The sequence below is a fragment of the Acipenser ruthenus genome, chromosome 11, assembly GCF_902713425.1.
Source record: "Acipenser ruthenus chromosome 11, fAciRut3.2 maternal haplotype, whole genome shotgun sequence".
NCBI classification, from domain to species: domain Eukaryota; kingdom Metazoa; phylum Chordata; class Actinopteri; order Acipenseriformes; family Acipenseridae; genus Acipenser; species Acipenser ruthenus.
This window is the reverse complement of record NC_081199.1, coordinates 28,613,165-28,640,095: the sequence shown is the minus strand read 5'-3', so window position 1 is coordinate 28,640,095 and position 26,931 is coordinate 28,613,165. Positions and strand designations below refer to the sequence as shown.

At 37.7% G+C, this 26,931-nt stretch overlaps 1 protein-coding gene and 2 pseudogenes across 1 annotated transcript; 2 read left to right on the top strand and 1 right to left on the bottom strand.

The window, feature by feature from the left end:
- Nucleotides 1–2,510: 2,510 nt before the first annotated feature.
- LOC117426700 (ankyrin and armadillo repeat-containing protein-like) lies at nt 2,511–12,714 on the top strand (annotated as a pseudogene).
- A 4,306-nt stretch (nt 12,715–17,020) lies between these two features.
- Nucleotides 17,021–19,321, top strand: LOC117426701 (probable inactive tRNA-specific adenosine deaminase-like protein 3; annotated as a pseudogene).
- Nucleotides 19,322–20,307: 986 nt separating this feature from the next.
- On the bottom strand, nt 20,308–26,898 carry LOC117426648 (ORM1-like protein 1). Its single transcript, XM_034044486.3, has 4 exons — nt 26,732–26,898; nt 24,231–24,410; nt 22,554–22,705; nt 20,308–21,424 (listed from the first exon to the last, which is right to left on the bottom strand). The coding sequence occupies exons 2-4, from the start codon at nt 24,402–24,404 to the stop codon at nt 21,289–21,291; spliced, it is 462 nt and encodes a 153-aa protein (XP_033900377.1). The 5' UTR covers nt 24,405–24,410; nt 26,732–26,898; the 3' UTR covers nt 20,308–21,288.
- Nucleotides 26,899–26,931: the final 33 nt, after the last annotated feature.

The window sequence follows — 26,931 nt, the reverse complement described above, 5'->3', positions numbered from 1 at the left end:
TCATTTTTCTTTGGCCCCACTAGAATATTCATGTTTCCTTCTTTGTCCAGCAGCATAATTGGGCATCTTACATTATTTATTTCTTAGCAGACGCCCTTATCCAGGGCGACTTACAATCGAAAGCAAATACATTTCAAGTATCACAGTACAAGTAATAATACAATTAAGAGGAAGATAAATACAATGACTTTGGTTCAAGCAAGTACAAGTGTGACAAAATACAATTCAATGATACAGCAGATAAGTGTCAGTGATAGTTATTATTTATTATTATTTATTTCTTAGCAGACACCCTTATCCAGGGCGACTTACAATTGTTACAAGATATCACATTATTTTTACATACAATTACATTATTTTTTACACATTATTTTTACATACAATTACCCATTTATACAGTTGGGTTTTTTACTGGAGCAATCTAGGTAAAGTACCTTGCTCAAGGGTACAGCAGCAGTGTCCCCAACCAAGGAATGAACCCACGACCCTCCGGTCAACAGTCCAGAGCCCTAACCACTACTCCACACTGCTGCCCATCAGGATATGATTAAATACAAAATACTACAGATTAAACACTTGGCAGATTACAGTACTCTGACGTACAGGATTAAATGCAATAAAATAGGGGGCAGATAAGAGCAAGTAAAGCGCATTTAAGGAAGGGTGATAAGTGTCCCAGGCGAAGAACAGAGGAGTTCTACAGGTGCTTTCTGAAGAGGTGAGTCTTAAGGAGGCGCCGGAATGTGGTCAGGGACTGGGCAGTCCTGATATCTGTAGGAAGGTCATTCCACCACTGCGGGGCGAGGGTGGAAAAGGAGCGGGCTCTGGAGGCAGGGGAGCGTAGAGGAGGTAGAGCCAGTCTTCTAGTGCAGGCGGAGCGGAGAGGTCGAGTTGGGGTGTAGGGAGAGATGAGGGTCTGGAGGTAGCTGGGTGCAGTCTGGTCAAGGCACCTGTAGGCTAGTACATGCTGTTATTCTATAACAAATCAATAGCTAAGAATGAGGTTTATAATATAATACAATGGTTAAAAACGTAAGTATATATTTAAAAAGATGCGTTTAACAAGTAGTACAGAATACAGTAAAAGGATAGTAATTATACCTTTAAGGATGATAAATGTTACTAAGTTTAAGAAAATAAAAATACATACCTTTGCTAGGCTTTCCAAGTGATTATTTTTAAACCAGTAATATTTTACGGTAAGCATGGTTCTAGAACTGATACGAAGACACTGTCTTTTAAGAGTACAGCTTTCTTAAATGGAGCACTACAATTGTTCGGTTGTGGGGGCACATTTTCAGAGTTCTCCACAATGTAATAGTTTTATTATCACTTGGCAATATTACTTAAGATAATTGTTCACATCCTTCAGCTTTCCATGGAAAAAGCTGTCACAGTCAATATATATGATGACAAATTTCCAACATCGAAGCGGCCAGAAATCTGGTGGATGTCAACTGTTGTCCTGAAATAGATTTTAAAAAGGCTTTGTTAAGGTATTAACAGATTCTCATCCTATATTGGTATTCTGTTATTAAATACTGAGACTAAACTGACTGTGTTCAAAACATCCAGTACATTGCTCACTGACTTTCAAATTAAAATACTTGTATGGACTAACTTGTAATAGCTATTACACTGCAAATTAAGTAATGTACCTAGATATAAGCCAAGATATGACGTTTCCTGGAGCATCCTTCACTTCAATTGGTGCATTCTGTTAAAACAAAAACACATACTTTTTAGCTTTATGCACTTTTCTACTGGGAAAACAAGATATAAAAGATAATGTTACCTCCTTTTCTTCAAGAAACATCTTTACAAGAGGGACAGAATTCTTTGAGAAATTGGCTAGTTTTAATGTGACTAAGGCCAGTTTCAGGAGTGCCGAACTCAATTCAAGCACAACATTTTTACTAAGTCCCAATTAAGCACATGAGTAGAACTCCGCCTTAAACAATTAAGTTCACCTCGGCGTTCTTTTGACGCTACCACGCCTTTCTCTGCCACTCCGAGCGGCTCTGGTGCACCTTGGTTTCATAAGGAGCTCCAGTGGCAAACTGAACTAAGCTGCACTTAATGCTAATGTACACAAATGATATACAAATGACATGCTAAACAGTATCGTGTATCCCACAATGCTAATCAATCATGGCAGGGTCCACGGACGAGCGGCTATCCAGATCTCAAATAGAAGACAGCTCATTGGAAAGTGGGTATGTATGAAAATATATTTTAACTGTTTTTTAGATTTCATGTTACTAATTTAAATTAATACAAAAACTGGGTTCTGTGCGCCCTTTGTTGAGATTTACCGTTTTCAGAGTTTGGGTGCTTAATGTGTTTTTATGAAATCATCCACCTTTAGGGAATCAAATCATTTATTTCTCCAATACTGTGAGATATTAATAATGTATTATTATTATCATTATTAATTTTTATTATTTTACAGTAAAGGAGACCTAAATGATGGTTACACTGTGTGTATATATATACATGTTAGGACTAACATGGCAAAATCTACAACTTCTAGTACCTCCTCCAAACCCCTTAACCCTGGAGCTGGTGAAGATGAAGATGAAGATGAAGATGAAGCTTATGTTGCCTCCTTAGCTGCCCAGAGAAATGCAAATGCTTTTTGATGTAAGGCTCAGCCTTACGTCATGCAACTGGTTGCTTTCCAGTGAAGACTTTCACCTGCCAGTAGAAACACCTTCTGGAATCACAAACCAGGTGAAATACTTCAGCTACTCAAACACAGTCATCCTTGTGACAGTGGATGCCATCATTAAGACTGGCTGTGTGGTCTGGTGGTTAAAGAAAAGGGCTTGTAACCAGGAGGTCCCCGGTTCAAATCCCACCTCAGCCACTGACTCATTGTGTGACCCTGAGCAAGTCACTTAACCTCCTTGTGCTCCGTCTTTCGGGTGAGACGTAGTTGTAAGTGACTCTGCAGCTGATGCATAGTTCACACACCCTAGTATCTGTAAGTCGCCTTGGATAAAGGCGTCTGCTAAATAAACTAATAATAATCCAATTTTGATCAAAGCACCACTTGTCAAATGCCACCAGCGTACTATGACACAAAAGTTGGGCAGATTTTGATCAGCATGGATTACTTGATGAAAGGCCTTTGGCATGGAGCCTATATTCCAAAAGAGAAAAAGGTCAGGTTTTCTGAACTGTGGCGTTCTAGCATGGATGTCAATGCCAGTGGAATTCCACAGACAAGGAAAAACTTATATTCAGAATTCCTTGCTGCAGGTGAGAGAATAAACTCTATTTATATGAACAATACTGCATATTTATAGTGCATATACACTTGGGATCCCCATAGTAGCACTCATGCACAATTAATGCTTGTTGGTCACCTATCCCACTATTTTTAATGGTAGAATACTAGAGTAGACTATATGGGACCTATCAAGTACCTGCACTGATGGTTTCAAGCTTTCCATATTTTTAAATATAAAGTGTTTTGGGCATGTTCTTTGATTCATTGTTGTTTTCCTGATAACAAAGAAGTTTGTATTGCAATTGGGGTTATTGGGAAACAACAGGCAAATAAAACAACACATCACCTGGAATTCCTTTGATTTGTGTTTGATTTATCTCTGGCAGGTTTAGTTGATATTTCAGATGACCCTGCCTTTCATCATATGTACAGTGAAGACATCAACACAAATCTAACCTATGAGCCCAACAGCCCTGAAGAAGTGAAGATTTTTATGCAATATTGTGACCATTTCTTACTGCAACTCACGTCTGTGAAACAGCATAATATGTTTATGTATGAGGGAACTTACAACATTGCTAACATGGTGAGGCTCATAGAAGACAAAATGAACCCTGTGATCTATCAGAGATTACAGAAGAGACTAAAACTTCAAGAAAAAACTTGTGACAAAGTACCTGCAGAAGAAGCCAGAAATCCACAAAAACATGGCTTATGTGCAGTTAATAAGCTTTCTCGTACCTTTTCTTATTGGACTAAAAAAAAAAGATGAAGATTCCAGATCTATCCAGACTCCTCCCTGAATTTTCTTGTAAGTAATGCTAGTTTGACCAACACTCCAGGCATTTTCAAAACCTTTACTCTTCTGCTTTACGCTTATATTACTACATTAATCTTGTTTGTTTGTTTCTAATTTTGTAAAATTGACATAATTAAAGACTGGAGTAAATAAGAAAATATGGACTGTATTCACAAAATGTACACCAACATTTGTTTCTCACTTATTATACTGATGAGTTGAAGCTTTCACAGTTTTTAACAGTAAAACCACATACTTTTCTCTTTAAACAAAAACAAAACAAGGTTATAGTTCCCAGGTTTTTTTCAACCCCAGTACTAACAAAACAAATTGCCTCATATGCTGAGTTACTGATTAGTAACCCTTATGTTTCCACCCAATTTGAATGTAGCCTCAGTGCTGCAACCCACTTACTGATCAGACTGAAGATCAACAGTAACCTATGTCTTACTGTCCAGCCTATCGCCTTCTATCACCCACCAGAACTTACCAACAGATATCACAAATCTACTGGACCCTGGAGGCAACTGCCCAGCCTGGGAAGTCTCTGCCTGGACCTGTGGGGCGCCTGATCAGTAAGGGTCACAGAATCACAATGAGGTGAACTATTCCCTGCTGGAAAGCAAATGCCAGTGTAGGCTTGTTATGGGCCCCCAGCCAGTAAAGAATGTACTCACATACAGTATCCTAGCAACACAGAACTGAAAGCGTATACATTGATGCAGCTTGACTGTCAGAGCCTGCCTAACTGTGTACTTACATTACATCATCCTTACACCAAACAAACCCTATGGTGTCTACACTTGGAAGTGCATTCACTGGCTGTGCTTTTCCAGTCTTAGCTGCATTTCTGTAACTGCTAGCTTTTAATAAGAAAATAACCCAAATACTAATACAATAAACATACCAAAACTCACAATTGCATACAACAGTCACTATGAAACAAATAAAATGCCCAAAGAAATAGCATACTTCTCATTCAAATACAAATTTTCACAATTTCCTAGTTCTTCTTGCATTTAGGTTCAAATCACAAAGTACCAGTACAGTGTACTAAACAGCAAAGGGCTTTTAGTAAAAAAAAAATGGAATTGTAGGGACATGGAGATTAAACTAATCTTGACTGAACAATAGGGTGAAGCTAACGCTGCTAAACCCCATATGCCCTGTTTCCTTTTTCATTTTTGACAGATGATAAACTGAAGACTGAACGACAACTGCCTCCACTTTATCATGGTCCAGATTTTACATGAAAACATTTCCAATACGAGCAAAATAAGTACTTCCACCTTCACGGTGGCATTGAGTTTGATATAAACACAGCTACTGGAGGATGTTTCTGAAGAAACAAAGGTATGAAAACTAATTATAAAGAATGGCAACTGTGAAAATTGTATAGAAAACATGCATTACACAAATCATTTTGAAAAATCCAAATAAATGTTATTTTGTTTATTTTCTTTATTGTCCATCCTTACTACCTTTGAACGCTGTAAAAGTGGCTTTGTTTCAAGCTCCTAATCTGATCCAGTACAAAAACATGTATTCATACACAAAAATAATATTAATGTTCCTCCACACCAGTCATGACTCACTTTTAATGATCAAAGTAACAGTTGTCTTTTTTAGTGCCTATAAACATGTTCTAACTCCAAGCTTTTAAAACCACAGGAGGTTTATAATAGTGTTTGTGGAGATCTTTAGATCCAGCACTGTTAATAATAATAATAATAATAATAATAATAATAATAATAATAATAATAATAATAATAATAATAATAATAATAATAATAATAATAATTTAACGCGCACAGTGTTTACATGGCTTACCCTAGAACCACATGGCTATATAAAGCCAAAGAACATTTGCCAGCCATACTGCTGTCTCAGACACAGAATTCAAATTCAATAAATTATTAGAATAAAATATTTTATGATAGCATATTGAGGCACTTATTAAAATACAATCTGTGGTGACATTCTAAATCGAATACAAGAACAACTATGACCAAACAACTTGTGTGAATATAAATACAGTATATACATTTGTGTACTGTAAGTGTAATATATTTGTTTTAATAGCTAAAGAGCTGTTCATCTAACTGTGATGAATAAGATGAGAATATTTTATTAGAATTGTATCAATATACTGTAGTGGAGTACATTGTCTGTTTGTACATTACATGCAGTACATGTAGAGAACTGATTATCCAGTTGTTGTGAATCTTGGTTCGGACATTGATTTTGCACGAGCATTGATGCAACAAAGTTATTTAACTTGAGCAGATTTTTTTAATTTAGCATAATGAAGTGAAATAGTAAATATTCCCAACCAAAATGCAAGAAAACGTGTTATAGCGATACAAATGATATTGTGAAGTTGTATACAGCTGGTGTATAAATTCAATTTCTTTCTTTCTGCTTTGTTAGGTCTCGCTGTACACCGCTATTACTGGCTGCCATGTCTGGGTCTCTTGATGCTCTCCGGTATCTATTGTCAACTGGTGCTGACCAAGAAAACCGACAGTAAGGGAAACCACAATTCCATAATTCTAAGAAATAAATAAATAATAATTCACTGCAGAGCGGAGAATTTCTATGAGAAAATCAGGAAAGTGAATCAAAGTGAAAACAAAATGTTTTATATCAAACAGAATAAAAGAAAGGTCGATAATCGCAGATAAGATATGGTAAATGAGACAACACGTTGTTTTGCGTTGTGTAATTAAAATGCTTTGAAGAGGTTTTGTTCTATTTAATTAATACCTAGCAATGCCATGTAAAAGTGAATAAATCAGGGAAGGTTTTTCCAATGATCTGCTTTTATTAGATTTTAGCATCCTCTAGTGGTAGAAATGATAAAGTTAAAGATGTAGGTGCACTTTCCTTGTTACAGAGCTGTCTGTTTACTCTCTCTCTCTGATTTTTTATGATTTGTATAGCCCAGTTGGAATGCTAAAACATATTATACTCGTTGTTATTCCTTCCTGGGGATGACAGGGGTAAATGCCTATACTTAAAAATGTTCATACATAAGAGAACTGCTTATCCCAATGTGGTCAAATTTACTATTACATGATATTGAGAGTTTTCAGAATATGGGGCTATCAGGAGTGCTTGTCATCTATTTTTTACTTACATACATATGTCACAATTTTTACATATAGACCAATACAATTGAGATAAAACTTATAGTATATACTTTTATATTGAGACTGTTTGTCTGTCTGTATGTCACACTTACATTTTTAAATCTACATTACATAATGACATACTTGTTTACTTTCATACATACAGATGCTTTCAATATATCCTCGTCCACACATTTTTCGTTTACTGATAGCTGCTATTGACATACCTGTTTTGTATTTACAACCAAGGCATGGAATCTATGTTACTAACTTACTAGTTACATGTATAACCCTAATGGTGATTTTTTTCTGATTATTATTAGAGATGCTCTGGTGTGAAGATAAGAAAGTTATGTCAGTGAGGTGCTTAGAAGTTCTCTGTGTGGCTGCAGAAACCCACTGGAAAGACATTATTGCTGCAGGTGATTGATTGGAAAGTTATATGTGGCTCAAGGGGGTTAATGAACTAGCCGTTTACTTTTAGAGACTAATAACAATTCATAGTAGTATAGAATCGCTTTTTTACAGTACGATTATAAATCCTCACAAGTCTTTCATTTAACAGTACTTATTGGTTTGGTTTGGTTGTCTCAGTTGACCTGAGGTCTATACGAAAGTGTGATTTTATTTAAATTCTTAGATCTAGGGATTATTTGGAAAAAGCATGTACAGTAGCCATGTACATTATTAGTGATGTCAAATAATGTAAATGTTAAATGTCTGTTCCAAATATCTAATCTAAACTGCATGCATGCATGGGCAGCAGTATGGAGTAGTGGTTAGGGCTCTGGACTCTTGACCGGAGGGTCGTGGGTTCAATCCCCAGTGGGGGACACTGCTGTTGTACCCTTGAGCAAGGTACTTTACCTAGATTGCTCCAGTAAAAACCCAACTGTATAAACGGGTAATTGTATGTAAAAATAATGTGATATCTGTATAATGTATAATGTGATATCTTCTAACAATTGTAAGTCGCCCTGGATAAGAGCGTCTGCTAAGAAATAAATAAATAAATAAAATACAGTATAAGCTTAAGACAACACAATGAATACATCCATTTATCACTGTACACAATTTATGACTTACCTGTCTCATCTATCAGATTCTTTCCATTCTGTGTTGCAGGTGGAATCCCATCCCTGGTTGATTTACTACATAGCCAGCGGGAGAACCTGCAGTGTGTTGCTGCTGCTGTGCTTTGTAATCTTTCAAATCAGGTGCCCGTTTCCCTTGCTGTGGTGGAATGCGGAGCTATTCCTGTGCTTATCCAGCTGCTCCAGACACAGTGTCCTGAACTTCAGTCCTGCTGCTCTGTCATCCTGGCTGATCTCGCACACATCAATGACAACCAGAAAATACTATTACCTGTACTGCTACTGCCACCACAAGTAATAATGATAATGTGATTTTTTATATTCTTTTAATTCTGGTTGGGACTCTGTAATACACCTTAATAATGTCTGGTTAAATGTTTATAAACAACAAAGAACACTTTTATTACTTGGTACAAAAGATAAATCAGTGTGGACATTGTAAGCTATTTTATTCTTCTTGGATAAATGCATTATACAGCCTTAAATTTAAAGTGTTCAGTCCCACTGCGAAAAAAAATATTCTAATCTGTGTTTTTAAACTTTGCATAGCATTTACAAAACTAGTAAGAAACAAACTTAGGTAGACACCAGAGTACTTCTGCATTAACCTTATGGGCCGTTCCACTCTATTTGACATTTGAATTTGTTTTATTTTCCTTTCACAAAAACTGTGCAAATTTTATTGAAAAGAAAAAAAAAAACTTTTGACAAAACCTAACTTTGTTTCTTCTTTTAGGGTCTAATACCCCCTGTGGTGAAGCTTTTGCATTCAGACATTGAAGATGTACTATCTGGGTCATGTGTATCAACAATCCAGCCATTTTATTTTCTTCTCTCTTTGAAATTATAGAAGTTCTGCAGGAAGCAGCTTCAACTGCTCTGCCAGAGCTGGCACGGGGCCATCGGCAGAACCAGGATGCTATTGCCCCATTAGTTAAAATTATTGGTAGGAGAAAAATCAATGTACAGGAGAAGGCAGCTATGGCACTGGAAGCTCTAGCTGACCATAGTGCAGCTATACAGACTGCATTTTTAGAAGTCAGTCACAAAGCACCTTCTTCGACTTTTAAAGGTACAGTATAGTTTTAAAACCGAACATACAGGCGTATTCTTACCTGTTATGTGCTCCCATTTTCCAGTAACGAGGTGACCACCTGTGGAAATAAATTAATCCTTTTAGTTTGTACTTCTTTGCTTGGCTGTTTAGGTGCTTCAGTTGGAAGTGAGAGAACAAGGCGCAGTGACTTTGTGGGCACTTGCTGGACACTAAAGCAGCAGAAAATGATGGCTGATGAGATTGGTCACAACTTTATCATAGACTTTATCCTGTCATCAACAGACAAAATGCAGTATGTTGGTAAGTTATGCCTTCTCATTTATATTACTTGATTCTGTATTGTAAAACATGAAATCATCCCTATGCCAATTCTAATCATATATACAGTGCTCCCCTTTTGTAACGTTGTAGTTGGGAGCCATAGTTAAGAGACCATGCTGTATATAAAAGGGTATTGGGGCTAAGCTATAGGGTGTCTTTATTAATCACTTTGTATAAGGGCAGAATTCTTCATGATTCACAGATCATTATATTAATCATGCTTTTAATTTGTTTTTTCACTGAGTAACCTATGACAAAGTTGAACTGCATCCCACAAACCTTTTCTGGCCTTCTCTATCTGGCACTAGGAGATTATGGGCCACAGTCTGCATAATGCCTCATACATGGGCTGCCTGACCACTATGCCAAAAGTTATGTTGTAACTCATTGGTTGTTTCATTAAGATGTAATTTATAGCACAGTGGAAAAGGGCACCCTCTGAGGAGCAAAATGTGTTGGGCAGCAGTGATCTGGCAGACTCATTATGTCTGAAGCCATGCAGTCTGGAATGCTGGTCTCCAACGGGACCAACCAAAATACCTTCCTTCTTTACAAGACATACGATCTGGCAACAAATGCACTCTTGTTATGTTGGGTCATAAAATCCTAACAAATGCCAGCTTGGTCTGTTGCTCGGTGTCTCGAACAACTATCTTGGAGCACAGCTGAGATCAATTTAGACCAGTCAACAGCTGTCTCTCGAATCAACAGTCCCTGACAGGGACTTCTTTTAGGACAAGATATGCTAAAAAAAAAAAAAAGTTTGAATCCTGGTTAATGTACCTATGATAAACTTGTTTGTTCTTAGCCTGCCAGGCAGTGACTGCCCTGAGTCGGGACAGTAAAGCTCACCAGGATCAGATCTGTCAGAATATTGGAGTTGGTCCATTGATCGGGCTGCTGTGGAACTCCAGGATGACAGAGCGCACCCTTTTGAGTGTCATCAAGGCCCTGGGGACCATGTGTATAGGTGTGTGCTCAGCCTGGTATTACTTAAAAAAACTCAATAAAAAAGTTGGTGACTTAATAGTAGCCCTTTTATTGGTTACACTTTACAGTAGGTGACAATTTGTATGAATAAGGATGGACTATAAAAAGGGCTGGCTATACACCATTAATTTGTTATGGTGTTTGTTTTCCATTGCTTGAATAATAAGTCGCTATGGAATCCCATGGTCTTTGATTTCCTAATTTCACCTTTCAACCTGTATCCTTTCAACTTCACCTGTGTTACTTTCTTATGTACTACTCTATGACTTACTGGAAAAAGGAAACAAAGACCATGATAAGTTAGGATTCAAATGAAGCAATGAATTTAGCTGCAGGTGATAGTGAATATCCATCTATGAGCCATTTTTTCAATCTGGAAATGAGATTAATATGGCAAAGGCTGCATTGAGGTAATCAAGATGATGTTTGTTTGTGTGCATTAATACACTATTTCAAATTGCATTATTAATATATATATATATATATATATATATATATATATATATATATATACACACTGTATATATTAATTGCTGATCAAATGATCTACATTTGCTCTTTTTATTCCTAAAATGTTTTTTCTTTCAACTAAAAGGTAATTTAATTGACCCATAAATGGGACCCATTTTTTTTCCAGATCGTCATACTAGCAAAAGTAATAGTGGATGTAGACCAAGTTACTTTGTCTGCAAGAGGGGTCACCATTTTAATTCAACTCCTTAAATCACAGAGCTCCAAAACAGTCATTCTTACAGGTAACAGAAACAAATCTTTAGTTTCCAAACATTAAATAACATTGATATGTGTATAACCATGTAACACCCTATACAGAACAGATAGACATTCACAGTTACATTTATTCCCATTACCTGCATATATATTTCTTTGTAAGCCAATAGTAAAGAAGTTATTATACATGGCATTATTGAATCTTTAGATAGTGCTCAAAAAACAGCAACACACTGTACAATTAAATAAGGGTAAATCTGATTGATTGATATAATAATTACAGTGTGTGTGTGTGCATATATAGATATATAATTTATATATAATATATATGATTTGTAATCAATTATTCTACCTTTTTAAGTACCAAAATATCCTTTTCTCTTTTTTCTTATATATATATATATATATATATATATATATATATATATATATATAGTGCATGTGTGTAACTTCATAATTATAGTCAATCTCTGATGTTTATTAGCAAAAACTACAATAGCTAAAATATGACTTAATCACCATTAAAGCTTTAAAATATATAATTTTTCATTTTAATACAGGGCGGCTGCTAGCCAGTTTGTCTCACACAAGAGCAGTATCCCTGATGCTATTGTAACAATGGGAGCTGTGGAGCACCTTTGTGCTCATTTATACTCCAAGTCAGAAGAGGTCAAAGTATTATAGTGCTTTCATGATGTGTATATGTAAAGTAATTGACTATTTAACTCATTGAATGTATTCTAAAACAATTAATGAAAACACACTATGTTAAATATCTGATCAAGAACAATACAGCTTCTATACTGATTCAGTTGTGTGTGCGTTTAGGTTCGAGTAGCCACTGCTGTTGCTCTGGGCTATCTTACATTCAACCGGCCTGCTCATCACCTCCTGCTGGTACAATGGCAGAACAGACCTGGACTATACAACCTGTTAACACAAAATCTAAGAAACTATGTCAAGATATCCAAGATCTTCACAGCTGAATTCAAAAGGCAAAAGTTGGTGGGCCTGCCTTCCCAAAGGTACATGGCATAACTGATTCACAGGCATGCAGTGTTTATACTGTAATTATTACAATGTTCTCATGTGAATGAAATCAACTAGTCTTTCTTTTCTCTATTACAGCTTGGTGATAAATGGTGGTCCACATGTGATGGCCCATAATAAAAAAGTTAATTTATAATAAGTGCAGAATATACCTCAATCCCCAGTCACAATTACCAGTTTCAAATTGAATTCATATTTACTTCAAGTATATTGGGAGACTGTTATCTTGTTTGTCAACAGACAGGCCAAGAACTACTAGCACCATGAGGGATCAGGATGAACTTCAAACAGACCAGCACCTTCGATGAAAGTTTGCTCCAGTCTTAATGGCTCAAAGATGTAAAACTGCAGACTCAAGAAGGAGAATTGCAGCATCTTCCAGGAATAACTCGGAGTCCATACATCCTGCCAAGAGCAAAATATTAGATTAAGGGCCCAATTCAATTACCTTTTATAGGGTAATTATAAATAAGTTTATACAATACCCAGAGCAGAAGTAGAATATTATTGAATTAACACTATAGATAGTCTCTTTTTTTGATCAAAATAAATATTGTACCACATTCCCTGCTTTTACTACAAAAAAAACTTTAAAAAAAAATGATCTACAAAGTTAAATACATTTATTTTATATCTTTTGAAAATAATGAACATGAGATGAGAGCTCAGATGTAATATTGTATATTTGCTTTAGTTCTACTTTCATTGCCTTGTGTACAAGACTTGGGTATTAATGATTAAAACTTTTGGACAAAAAACAAACATCAGAATCATTGAGGCAGCCGTGGCCTAGGTATGTTTTTGAAAAAAAAAATTAAAAAATACATATATATATATATATATATATATATATATATATATATATAAAATATTTATTTTTAATTATGCGCCCACTTTCATGTTTAAGAGTGGCATAATCGACATGTTTTTATATATATATATATATTTTTTCTATATGCCATTTCTTTGTAACATTTGACAGCCAGGGTATTGAAACTTTGTGCCACACAGACTTGTGTCAACATTGAACATTCTCTATCCCAAATAGCATCATGAGGAAAAAAAACAAGCAATAATTGGACCAGTTTACAAGGAGATCACGTTCTTATTCTTATCTAAATTAATGTGCAATGCAATTATTTCTAAAGCTCTCCACTGGTTTATAACAAACTCGAAAATGTAGTTCCACTAAATCTCATTTTATAGTAATAAAGGTATAACGTTACGGTCGTCGTTGTCACTGAAACTGTTGTGTTTATATAGTGGATAAAGACTTTAACGCTAACCGAATTGGTCTGTTGCCAGCTTTCGATATCTCAGTTAAGTAAACATTTCACAGTTACATAATACTGCTACATTAAACAAATAGCGGTACAGCATAATTTTTTTAAATCGTTTTACAGTAGCAGCGAGGGACATTAGACTACTCTCAGTCCATCATTGTCATGCATGGGCTTTACAAAAAGAGACGGGTAAGAACACAGTTTAATTCTTTATTTTAGATTTAGATCTGCTTGCAGGCAGGCAGGTGGATGAGGCACTCACTGCAGTTGCTTTCCTGTTGATCCTGTTGCTCCAGTGGTGTAGTCGAGGGTATACGCAGGTAAATGGCGTTTACCCACTTTGAATTTGTGCAATATAGCATTTACCCACTTCTCATATAAGGGATACAGAGTTTACTCACTTCTACTATACTGTGATGTGCAAATCCTGGGTTAAAGACAAGATATTTTAACGGTGAGTGTGTGTTGTGTTGTGTTGCTGACAGCTGAGAGTCCTCTCAGTCAGAACTGTGGCGCGAGCAGGGGGCCATGACCACTGGACTGCGTGTCCATTTGAGTGTGTGTGAGTGTTCTGCACTGCAGTGTTAAAGTGGTTTAAAAAGATGCTGGTATGCATACAAAAAAAATATTGGGTGGGTGGATGGATTATGTGTCATTTTTAAATGCCATCTACAATGGGGGGCTCTGGTTGGCTAAGGGCTAAGAACAATGCACCTGTTCATGTTTATCTGTTCACTATATCTGATCTATAACTCGACCAAACAGCGGTTTAGACACTTTTTAATTTACCACTACACCAATGCGTTGCTCTCTCTTTAAACAGTAGTAACAGCCTTCAGGTGCACAGGGGCGATGAGACAAGCTTGCCCACTCTGTGCTTGGTTTGGAAGTCAAACGCATGTAATTGTTCCAGCCAGCATGCCAGTTGCCCCTCGGGCTCCTTAAAGCTGACCAGCCACTGGAGGGAAGTCTGTGCGCAAGGTGAAGTGTCTGCAGGTGAGGTATGCATGGAACTGTCTCAGGGCGGCGACAAAAGCTAACAGCTCTCTCTTGGTGGCACAGTACCTGCACTTGCTGAAGGCACGGCTGTAATAGGCAATGGCCCGCCTCCTCCCAGTAGCGGCTATGAGAGGATGGCACCCAGTCCCTGATCGCTGGAGTCAGTGTCGAGGATGAAGGGGGCATTGAGAATAGGGGGCACCAAGACAGGGGCGCTGATGAGGGCTTCTTTGAGTGTGAGGAAGACGGCGTCACACTCGGGAGTCCAGCTGAAGACTTGGTGCTTGTGGAGCAGTTGATGGAGTGGTGTGGCGATGGTGGCAAACCGGGGGATGAAGCACCGGTAATAAGAAGCCAGACCCAGAAACCCTCGCAGCTGTCTTACATTTGCCGAGGGTGGCCAGCGCTGTACCGCTTCTACTTTTGTTGGGTCAGTTCTGATCCTGTCCTTCCCCACACATTGACCCAGGAATGTGACCTTGCATCGCATCAGGTGGCATTTGCCGGGGTGGAGCTTGAGTCCAGCAGATTGCAGGCATTGTAAGACAGTGCATAGGTGGGTCAGAGCTTCCTCAAAGGTAGTGGCTTGGACCAGCAGATCATCAAGGTACACCAGCCACTGTTGGGGGAGGATGCCGGTGAGCACATGCTCCATCAGGAGCTCAAATGTGGCAGGCGCGTTGCAGAATCCGAAAGGGAGAACCTTGAATTGCCAGAGGCTGCTTCCGGTGGAGAAGGCTGTCTTGGGGCTGGCGTTGGCGTCAAGCTCCACCTGCCAGTACCCACTTCTCAGATCCAGGGAGCTGAACCAGGCAGAGCCCGCAACCAGGTCGAGGGACTCATCTATGCGAGGCAACAGGTAAGAATCCTTCTTGGTGACATCACTGAGGTGGCGGTAATCGGCGCAGAATCTCCATTCATCCTTCTTGGGCACCAGGACAACAGGGGATGCCCAGGGGCTGCTTGATGGTTCGATGACGTCGGTGGCCTGCATCTCTTTTAGCCTCTGGTTGGCTGCCTCTTGTCGGGCTATGGCGAGACACCGTGGGGGTTGGCGAATGGGGTGGGTGTCCCCCATGTCAATGGAGTGCTGCACTAAGTAGGTGCGCCCCGTCTCTCTCGGCTGTGCAGCGAAGAGGTCAGGGAACTCGGAAAGCAACTGTCACAGCCGGTCACGTTGATTGCATTCCAGCTCTTCACAGTTCTGTTCCAGGACGCTCTCTATAGCGGTCTGGCTTCCTGCCGGGGGCAGTGTTGTCGGGGTTGGCAGTGTGGGAGGTGTTGGTGGATGAGATGGCATGCAGATGCTGGTTTCGGGTGCTGTTTGGCAGATGAAGGTCGAAGTGGTGATGGTAGCTTGCTTTGGAAGAAGGGGGTCACCATGTGTTGGCACATGTTGTCCGATGTGGCCGTGGTTCAAGTCCAGGAGCGAGCCTGCACACTGTAGAAAGTCCAGGCCTAGGATGCAGGGGTCTTGAACGGTGGCTATCCATACTTCATGGTGGTATTCGTAGCCTCCATGTTCAATCCTCAACAAGCCTTGCGCTTCTATGGGGGCTAGTTCACAGTCTTTGGGAAACTTTGGGAAGAGCCTGTATCGATAAGAGTTGTGCACAGTATGTCCTCGATCTTGACTGAGGTGTATAGTAAGGCTCCTTCTCCGATGCGCCCCACAGCAGCAGGAACAGGTGTCAAAGTGGCGCTTTCAGGGTTGGGAAAGTTGGTAAGCGGACCCGCTCTCGTTTGCCTTGATGACCGAGCTCCACCCATGCTCAGTGGCTGCAAGCTCGAACTGGGCCAGGAGGCTTCCAGCGATGTCTGCCCGGAGAAGCGGGGAAGCTTAGTTTTAGGGCCAGAGAGGGCGTGTGCCCGAAGCGGCAGTGTAGTAGCAGGAGTCGGCGATGGGGCAGCAGTAGTAGGCAGCGGGCTCTTACTATGTTAAATTAATTGCTGCTCGAACTGTTTCAGCAGGGTCTCGAGATGAACTTGGGCAGCCAGAGGCGAGGGTCTTGGTTGGTCGGCTCCAACCGCTGACTGCGGTAGTTTTGAGGGCCTGGAGGCTGTTGCATTGGCGGGGGTCTGTTCTGGCTCTGCAGCCGCAGTGAGTTCCAGGTCGAGCTTCTGGGGAAGCAGCGTGGGGTTCCGGGGGCGGCACGTCTCGCAGCGGGGTAAACTCAGTATACTTACGGGTGTGAGGAAAGGCGATATCGGTCTGCTTCCTTCCAGAGCCCTCACTCTTCCGGCTTCGTCTTTGACCAGGCTGCTATAATTTACTGATGTATTACTATCCCTTTATAAATACATATTTGACCTATTTTCAGAGATAATAGTAATGGAAGTACAGCTGAAATGCAGAAAAAGAGAAGAAAGTGACACATTTCTTTGGGAAGTTTTACCAGTGCTTTCAGAAGAGCTGTCTCAAGGTATTGAGTTTCTACAAGCCTATGCAGCCCCTATTATCAATAAGAAGGAAACATCTCACCTTGTTAAGAAGCTGGTAGCTATTTATCCATTAGAAGGACTTCAACACATCAAGAGGGTGCAGGCATGCAGGGATAAACATAGTCCACATCCTTTAGAAATGATAGTATGTTTAGCAAGTGACTTAAATAGCAAAGAAGAAGGAGGCACTATTCCATCTATCACTGCTTTACTTCAGAATAGCAAAATTGACTGCACTGATCTCGGTGAACCTTTCTTGGAGAAGATTCCTGCATTTCCTCCACTAACTAGGCCAGTGGCGACGCGTAGCGGGGGCACACCTGGTCACGTGCCCCTCCCCCAGATTTCTGCCAGGCAGTGGCTTAGCCACTACGTACACTAAAACAAACCTGCTGAAAAGATTTTTTTTTTGGCGGCCTCAATACGCTTCAATCAGTACCTCTTTCAATTAGTATACACATGAACCACCACTCACAACTGACCAATGACATGCTTGCTGTCTGCCAAAGCACGCGTTTCGAATTTCTGTTTGTGATTGGGCTATTTACTGTCATTCGTGAGAGGTTCAACCTTGAACTCTTCTGATTGGACAATGCACACAGCTTTTACACTTTACAGTCCAAACGGACATGCAACGTGATGTAACACTGAGTGAGAGACGTGAAGTATGGCCTGACAGCGGTAGGGGAAAGGAAAAAATAATAAAAAAAATTATCTATTTGTTTTGGTCGCCCTAATTTGTCTAAACGGCAGAAAACTGTTGATGAAGACAACAAGATAGAAGCTACCACTGGCAGTCCTGCGCCAGTCAAACAGTAATTAAATTAGTCAGGATTTGCGAGATTAAATAAAATGGTTTGCTTTGAACACAAAATGTTAGTTAACAAAAATGAACAACCATAAGTATGAATGATATTATATATAGTTATTTTTATTTATTATCATAATGTGAAATTGAAATCTGATGTGCATGTTAAAAGTTTAAGTCCTTTGCTTTGTATTTCCTTTTTTGTTTTTAATCAGAAGTGTTCTAAACTGAATCTTTTTTTTTTTGTAACTATTTTGCACAACAGTGTATTTGGTTATTGGATCTTCTGTTAAAAAAAAAAAAAAGTTCTTTATTTTTTGAAAATAAAATATCAATGCATGAATAAGAAATCAGGTTGCCAATTGCACCACTGTGATTACTCACCTTAAAAAAGTTACCATTTACATCCCCTCCCGAAAAAAATCCTGGCTACGCCACTGCAGCCAGGGTTTATTATTTAAAAATAAAAATACATATTTTTATGTTTTTCGTAAGTGTGTAGAGAATATGTAAGTGCACAGTTTATTTCAAACTTTCAAACCTTAATAACATAACCAAAGAGTGTCTAAGACCCTTAACCATTATATTTGTTCTCGTGTGAGACTCACTTTTTCAGTCAGCGAAAATATGTGCTAAAAACAGAGTGAATTTGATGTAGACCTGTTAAAATGGCAAGCAGACACCTATGTTTGGAGTTTTTCTACAACAAAAAAGCTAAACCACCAACGCCAGAGACATCAACAGAAACCGCATCTGACTCTTCTGTAGTTCAGAATGTTATTAACAGCACAAGAGCGTGACGATACTTCCATTTCAAACGGTCAGGTTAGTGCAGGTGCAGCTGTCTGTCGATAAGAGACCCTGCCTGTAATGTGTTGTTTGCAGCTCTCTTGATTGTGACAATCTGCCGTAGAACTGTTTGTGATGAAAGATCTGGTAATGTTAGAAAGCTAGCTTAATGTTTACATAAAAATGGTTAAAATCGGGCATCAGGTTTGAGCACGGTTTCGCTTCTTTTGTTTTTTGGTTTTTTTTTCTGGGGGGGGTGGGGGCACGAGTCACCACTGAACTAGGCCTCAGTTTGAGGAAGCCAGTAGAAACTGTCCCACATCCTCCCATGAGGATAAGCAGGTTAGTGACCCTGAACGGAGAACTGTTTTCTAAAGATGAAAAAAACAAGATGCAGAAGTACACGGAGCAGGCAAATCGAAGCAGCTAAAGCAAGCGTAGGTGCACTGGTTAGTGACCCGGACACTGACGCAGTCCTTGCTGTGGCCCATTACTGCAGAAACAGCCCAACAGCCCTTACTTCATGCTGTTATGGTTTGCATTGACCTCATAGCCCATTGCCAAGGAGGAGCTTATAATTACAAAAAGTTTTGAAGTGTTTCAAGGAGTTATGGAACAGAATTGTCAAAAGCTCTCGCAATTGTAACTGTAAAATGGTTTTGTACACTGTGGTGGCCTAACTGAAAACAATACCTCTTAGCAAAAAATATTTTAAGCAGGTTTTAAAATGTATTTTTTATGTACATCTTAGTTGTAAGTTTTTACTTAATAGTATTCAGTTTGGTGCATAATGTGATGGACCAATACCATGCTGTTTTACAAATAATTGTTTGTTGGTTTTGTTTTTACAAAGACATTGGTTGATTTAAATTATATATATATATCCTGCAATTATTAAAATATGGTGCGCTTTGGGCCCAATTCATTAATACAATGTAGCTTTTTTTTTTTTTTTTTTTTTTATAAATATAAACCTAATAAAATGTTGAAAAATAGTTCAAGCAATCTGTTACGTTGTGAATTCTCTGGAAATGCCCAGATTTTTTTTTTAACAAACAGTTCAAAATCATGAACACTTAAATAAACTAATACACACACACATGCACGCACATAAAACAATTAGAAATATATTTTCTATGACTTTTAATAGCAATAAAAACAACCTTGATCCAGGGCAACAGTGTATAAAGTAAATTATAGTGAAAACAAATATAAAATTAGTTCACAACAGAAACATGTTAGGATATTAATTTCCAACAAATTTAACAAATACGTGTTAATGAATCACCCACAAATTGCAAAAAAGTTGCTAACATGTATACTAACTTTTATAAATAAGGCCGGTAATGTAGAGGGGAGAACCTCTGACCACAAATTCTGAAAGGAAACAGTTTACCTCCTCTAGCTGTTCTTCAAATACTGTCGGCAAAATAGTAGCCCAAATGTGTTGGCTTTCCACATTTCTATTTTATCACACGTAAAAGTATTATATTTATACACAAACGTAATTAAATGAACAAAACACACACAAACACAATAAAGAAATTGCTTTCACCACTCAAGGAAAAGTGCACATAGAGTAGGGCACAAATTATTTTATTGTCATAGGTAAATGGGTTGTTTAAAAGCTAAAAAGAATATCACAGATGAGCAGAGACCTAGACGGACTAGCTGTCTCAGCAGTAACAAAAGAACTTTAAAATGGAATCCACAATCATGTCCTATACAAGTACAGCTATATGAAATTTCAGTACATAAACCATACTGTACACATCTCTCTGTAAACTAGTTCCTCTGTATGAACTTAAATACTTTTGCAAGACTCACCAAATCCTTATTTTATACTTTCGCCTTTTGTTTTTAGAACTGAAACCTTTAAATCGTACACAATATGAAACTACACAATCTAGCAAGATGCTTATAATGTTACATAGAAAAACAAAATCCTTTTAGATTACGAGTCAGTCCCATAACTAAGTTGATTCAGTTTGCCAATGAAACACCATACAAAACAAGATATTTTTTTTTCTGCAACGGTTTAAACATTGTTACATCCTAATAAAAGCACATTAAATTAGGAAAATACATCATCTGAAATTGAATAGGCCCTTAATCACAGGTACAGCTAATCTGTAAAAATACATTTGACTTATTTTTTGCCACAACGCCGGTATAAATGATGGATCTTTATGGACTCACCTCCTTGCAGCTGTGCCATTCTTTTTACAGAACGACATGCATCAAAACTACACACTAAACTTCATGAAAATGCTTCAAGTGTTGGAACTGGGCCTGCCCAGTTCTTTGAGGAAAACTAACGTTAAATTGTTTATTTATGTTAGTAAATGCACTTCGCATTCTCCTCTTACACAATCCTGACATGGTTTTCCCAAATGTATATAAACAATGAAAGTGGCAATTGGACAATTACTGTACAAACTGATCAGTACACACTATCAGGGTACAAAAGTACAGCAGATTACCAATTCATTTCACTGTGTAAAAAGCAATTCGCTTGTTGGAGAACTGGTCACAAGACTGCAGCTTTCAGGTATCCCAGTTTAATATTTGTTGATGCCAAAGATCCTTACTCCGTGGAGTTGTGGCAGTTTAGGGATCAGCACACTCAAAAGCGAGGCAGTATTTATGATAAAGTGTGTTGGGTCATACTTTGTGTAGAAGCTTGCCAGAAAATACCTGTGAAAATAAAGAACAAAAGTGTTAGCACAGCATTAGAGAAAGAAATATATATATATATATTAGAAGTCTTATTTGCGTACTACCGTATTTGGCATTTCAGTTATTTGTATTGCTGTATACCTCTTCACTGAAACTAAAACGTAAAAACCTGACACTACCATCAGCTAACAGGAGTGCAAAGCATTGACTATCTTAGAACTGGAACTGGAGACTCTGCTAATCAATTTTAAGTGCTCAGCCAGTTCATTTACATTATATGATGAGTACCGTGCCTCTATCTGCAAATCAATCTGAAAAGGCAATTAATTCTTTAACTTTGTCACAGTATGACAGCAGCATGTACAATTGTATTGCGTTAGAAGACTTGGTATTGAAAAGGGAATTTCCAAAGTGCTGTCAATAAGGAAGAATGTCATGTAATTAAATAATAATGGAGAAAATGTTAAGGGCCAATTTATTCTTGCAGGTCTGTACTTAAGATAATTATTCACATTCTTATTTAAAATAATGATACCCAATGCTTTAAAATCTATGAGGTGCACATCCATACATATGTCCCCAGTCTTGGTTAGCACTCATTCAAGTGCTCTAGATAATCAATGTGTATTAGAAGTTGAAGGTAATATTCCAATGCACCGCAAGGGGGAAAGAAAAAATACATATAAAAACATATTTAAAAGCAACTACATAATTAAAAAAATATATAAAACTTAAAAATAAAGCATAATCAAAATGTACATCTATATACATTAACAACTTAATCACATGAGGAGTTACTAGAGTTTAAATTATTGTGCTATTGCTTAACCAGCCAAAACCACAGTAAAAACAAGACCAATCACTAGCATGGCTTGAATTTGAAATAAACAGATTGGAGACTCAACTGTGTTAAAGGTCTTGCAAAGGACTTTCCACATGTTGCTGTATTATTTTAAGAGAAAAGTTTTTTTTTGTTTTTTTTTAGTACATTCCTCTCATAGGAGAGTGGTTTGGGTTTAGCAAATGACATGAGGAACCAAAAAAATGAACACTTTAAACAGGAATGCAATTAAATACAGCATAATAAAAAAAACATTAAAAAATGCATTTTTGGTGTGTAGTTATGACAAAAAAACACAATTCTTACAATATTATTGGAGAGATAGTGAAGAACTTCCGTGAAGAAGTAAACTGTACTCCGTAATCCAACTGCTCCCAGTGTGTGAGTAATCTGGCTTTACCCTGATCTGGTGTTTCAAATGGGGTCCCTTTTACTGCATGTAAAAATACATACATCCCCTGTAGATTTAAAAAAAATAAAATAAAAGACATATTACAAAGAGAAGCATGCACCATTGAGGACTATGAATCCCTCAAGCCTAATGCACTACATCACAGTATTAAGGATGTACATTTTAATTATCTTAAATGTTAAACTATTTGTGAAAATTGTCAATTATAGTTTCTATCCTAGCTTTCTAAAATATGTAAAAGCCTATGCTGGTTTGTGTTGCACGCTTGCTTCTATAGATGCACTGGTGCCCCGGATTAGGTAAAGCCATCTCAAGTTACCCAAATCAATTTTCTAGTCTCAGGCAACAAACATTTTAAGCCATCTACTGTGTCAGATGTTCTGAAAATACGGAAATAAGACACCAACCAAACCCTTATCAATTGTTAAAAAACAAACAGTCCTTCATTCTATATATTTAAATTTATAAGACTAATGCCTAAAATGCTGGCTTATCCTAGGATTTTTTTAGCACATTAGGTTACAATGTTCTGTTCTTTAGCAGTGATGTGAATTCTTAAAAATGCATCAAAATATTATTATTATTTTTATTATTATTATTATTATTATTATTAATTTTCTTAGCAGACGTCCTTATCCAGGGTGACTTACAATTGTTACAAGATATCACATTATTTTTATATACAATTACATTATTTTTTACATACAATTTACCCATTAATACAGTTGGGTTTTTACTGGAGCAATCTAGGTAACGTACCTTGCTCAAGGGTACAGCAGCAGTGTCCCCCAGCTGGGATTGAACCCAGGACCCTCCAGTCAAGAGTCCAGAGCCCTAACCACTACTCCACACTGCTGCCCTATACCAGTACATATACCAGTAATACATAGACTATCTTCGTATTGGACCAGAGACAAACTACCGCCCCTTACAATGCCACCAAATATACCCTTCATTTTCAAATCCATTAACATGCCATAACAATGAGGTCTGAAGTAGTGAGGAAGCTTCCTTTGTTTTAGTAACAGCTGGCTATAGAATTCAAGTGCTGTATGTACCTCCAGGGTTTACATGTACCAGCAGGACATCAACCATCAGAGTATGAACTTCAAACAGGCAGCAAAATAAACATGCACAGCACCAAGGGAAAATGCTTTGCTTGATGATTGCCAATGTTACCCCACAATATGAAGCCTGTTTTCTATTGCCATACTAATAAGCCACAAATTATGTCATTGTTACTTTGCAGAAACAAATTGTGCAATTATTATTATTATTATTATTTTTTTTTTAACAAAACTTCGCCTGGATAAAATGTCATACTTTTAGTTTTTCTGTCATCCTGAGATACAAAAGAGCTTGTAGATGACATTCAAACCCTTATACTGTGGCAATAGAAACAGAGGTGGAACTATTGGTCTTCTTCAAGGAGAACATGACATGCAAGTTTCAAGGGAAACTTGTCTCACAGCAGCTAAAACTACCTTTGGGGAACATGAACAATATTTCAAAATAAATAACACAGATTTCATAGGGCCCTATGCAGAGATAGCTCCACCAAAATTACTCACCAAATTGTGTATAACGTTTGTTAATGTCCACACAACTGGAACACTGAAGAAAGGAATGCTGAGTAACACAATATGAAGCATGCCAACACCAAGTGCATATGTCAGCCAGATTCCTCGACTGTTCATTATCCTCGTATTGGGGTTCACTTCACTATGTGCAACACCCACGTTCATTTTGACCTGGGAAGAAAAATTATTTAGGGTACATTTAAAAAAAAAAAAAAAATACACATATAGCTCACATATTTAAGAAGGTTGTTGCCATCCTTAAACACTTAAGACACTCTGAGGTACACCTAAAACAGGTAGTCAAGACAAATGATTTGGCTAATTTGTATTGTATATAAAACCACAATCTGAAGAAAAAAAAAAAAAAATTCTGTTTTGATTCCTAGGCTACAACTGACACCTGGTAACTGATAAAGAAGACTGCAACAAAGGCAAGTAAAGTATGGAAGAATACAGTAAGCTGACAGGAATTAATTAGATTTTTGTCTAAAATTTAACTTCAATATGGGATACTGCAGCTTTAATTTTTTTTTTGTTTTACTGTCACAATTACATTTAGACCTATATGCTGAAGCATCCTTCAGAGATTCCCAGGGTCATTCATCCCTATGGGGTCAAATTATTTTGTTTTCCATTGTGGAAGTTAAAGCTTCAATTAAAGAAGTCTAACTGTGAATTTCCTGGCCCCTCTTAGCCAAACTGAATAGAGTTTTTGTTGTGTAAATGTAGCACTTCAAGACTCAAGGCTTGAATTTCCATTTTTCCCTCCACTGTGCATACAACCTCTCCTCTATGGAGTTGGGGATAAATCACTGTGCCAGCTCATTCATTCCTACACAAAGATGTTTCTTTTTTTTGTTGCTGTTGGTATGATTAACACTTACCGGGACTAAGTTGAAGCCTTCAACATATTTAAACCCACAAGGTGAAGGAGTGAATACAGCAGGTTACAAGAGTGTATACAGTAGAAGTAAAAAAGTAAGTAACGGTAAAACTGCAGACTGCAGTCCTGGAAAGGATACTCCACGAGGCACACTGGTAAACAGCATTGGTTAAAGCCTATGCTGTATTTAACACTTTATAAATTATCCAGTTTAAGACAGCAACATCTGCTTTCATAGCTCCCAATTATCAAGCACTGTCTTGGACTACCTAATGTTACCTTAAGCAGGTAGTATTGTAAACTATTGCATTAGGTACAGTGCCTTAGGGTTATCATTCTGTAAAGCTACTTCAGAGATAACACTGTTACTGACTGCGTAATGCAACAGAGACACTGTAAAGAAATAGTTAAAACAAAATAAAAAAATAATTTAAAAAAACTGTTTGACCCTTAACATACTTTTAAAAGTCTTATCACTGGTACTTACTTGGCTGTACATATTCTCAAAGCATTGCTTCATTATATTGGCAAAGTTAGCCTTGTGTACTAAAGATCAGGGGAGTATTACTGGCATTTACTAAGATTTATCAAGCCCTTAATAGCATGTACCTATGCAAAACCCCTCGAAGCAAAAACCTAACACTGCTTTTCCTCAAACAGTGTCACTTTAATGCGTGCGAAATGATTGGTGTGACTCAAACCAGCTGTGATACTATCAAAGAAAAAAACAAACAGTCTAGTTCTCTAAAAATAGCCAATATGTTCTGGTGATTATTAATCACAATACAGCCTAAACTGTGAAAGCCTGGTCAGTTGCACTGCATTGCATATTAATTGTAGTAGTTGAATTACGGAAGACTCAGGTTGGGTCACCAAGGTCTATGATACTGTATGCGCTACTATTACCATCGCGTGAAAGTGGCATTGTCGTCTGTGGTTTAAAATTATATTGAGATCGAGTTTGCCCATTGTATAGATTTCTTCCAAATCAAAATGTACATCCGTACCTCACAGTAAAGTATATCTACTGTGCATTGCAGTAAGTATATTCAATAAAAAAAAAAAAGTACTGTAGAAAAATACAGACTGGCACAGCGCCAGGGAACCGTGACATATTGTGTTTTTCAAATTGCAGGTCAGTGTGCTCCCAAAAACTCGTGTATTGCAGTATGTAACCACTACATGCACAAAATTATAACCTGTTCACACTTGTACAGACTAGTGTAACAAATGTGCAATAAGTACATTCAATGGAAACAAAACATATTTTAGAACTGTTTACAATTGTAAGCAAAATCTTATCAGACAAATCTTAAAATTAGACGAGTTAAAAAATGATGGTCAATAATATTATTGTCCAATGTTGTTTACACATTATTTGCAATTTACTTTAATTTCTAAAATACTTAAAAGCTGTTGAAAACGGTTGTTCTATAATGAAATCAAGCTAGATCTTATTTTCTTCTAGTCATATTCATCTCCACCAGTTGAATAATCATTTTCATCTGTTATCTAGGTCACTCCTAGCAGAAACAACGCTTTTGAAGAAGGCTTTTCAATAACAAAAGTTGTTAAAATAGACAAGCTTAGCAGAGCAGTTTATACTTACAGAACTGTCTTATAAATTAAATGACTGGTTTCTAAAACAAAAAAACAAAAAAAACAAGACGCCTCTGACGAAGCAATTGGAAGGCCTTCAGCTGCACAGCTCCAACGTTGTTGACTAGTTATGTTTCACTCACAGAATTGGCATAGACCGGAAGTGGAGGGCGAATAACAGAATGACTGATACTGGTAATAGCCAACCAC

Coding starts and splice junctions, on each gene's coding strand:
- LOC117426648 (XM_034044486.3), bottom strand. CDS start 24,404: ATGAACGTGGGTGTTGCACATAGTGAAGTGAACCCCAATACGAGGATA. Junction 22,706..24,230: donor CAAACGTTATACACAATTTG/GTGAGTAATTTT, acceptor TTAAATCTACAG/GGGATGTATGTATTTTTACA. Junction 21,425..22,553: donor ACTATCTCTCCAATAATATT/GTAAGAATTGTG, acceptor TTATTTTCACAG/GTATTTTCTGGCAAGCTTCT.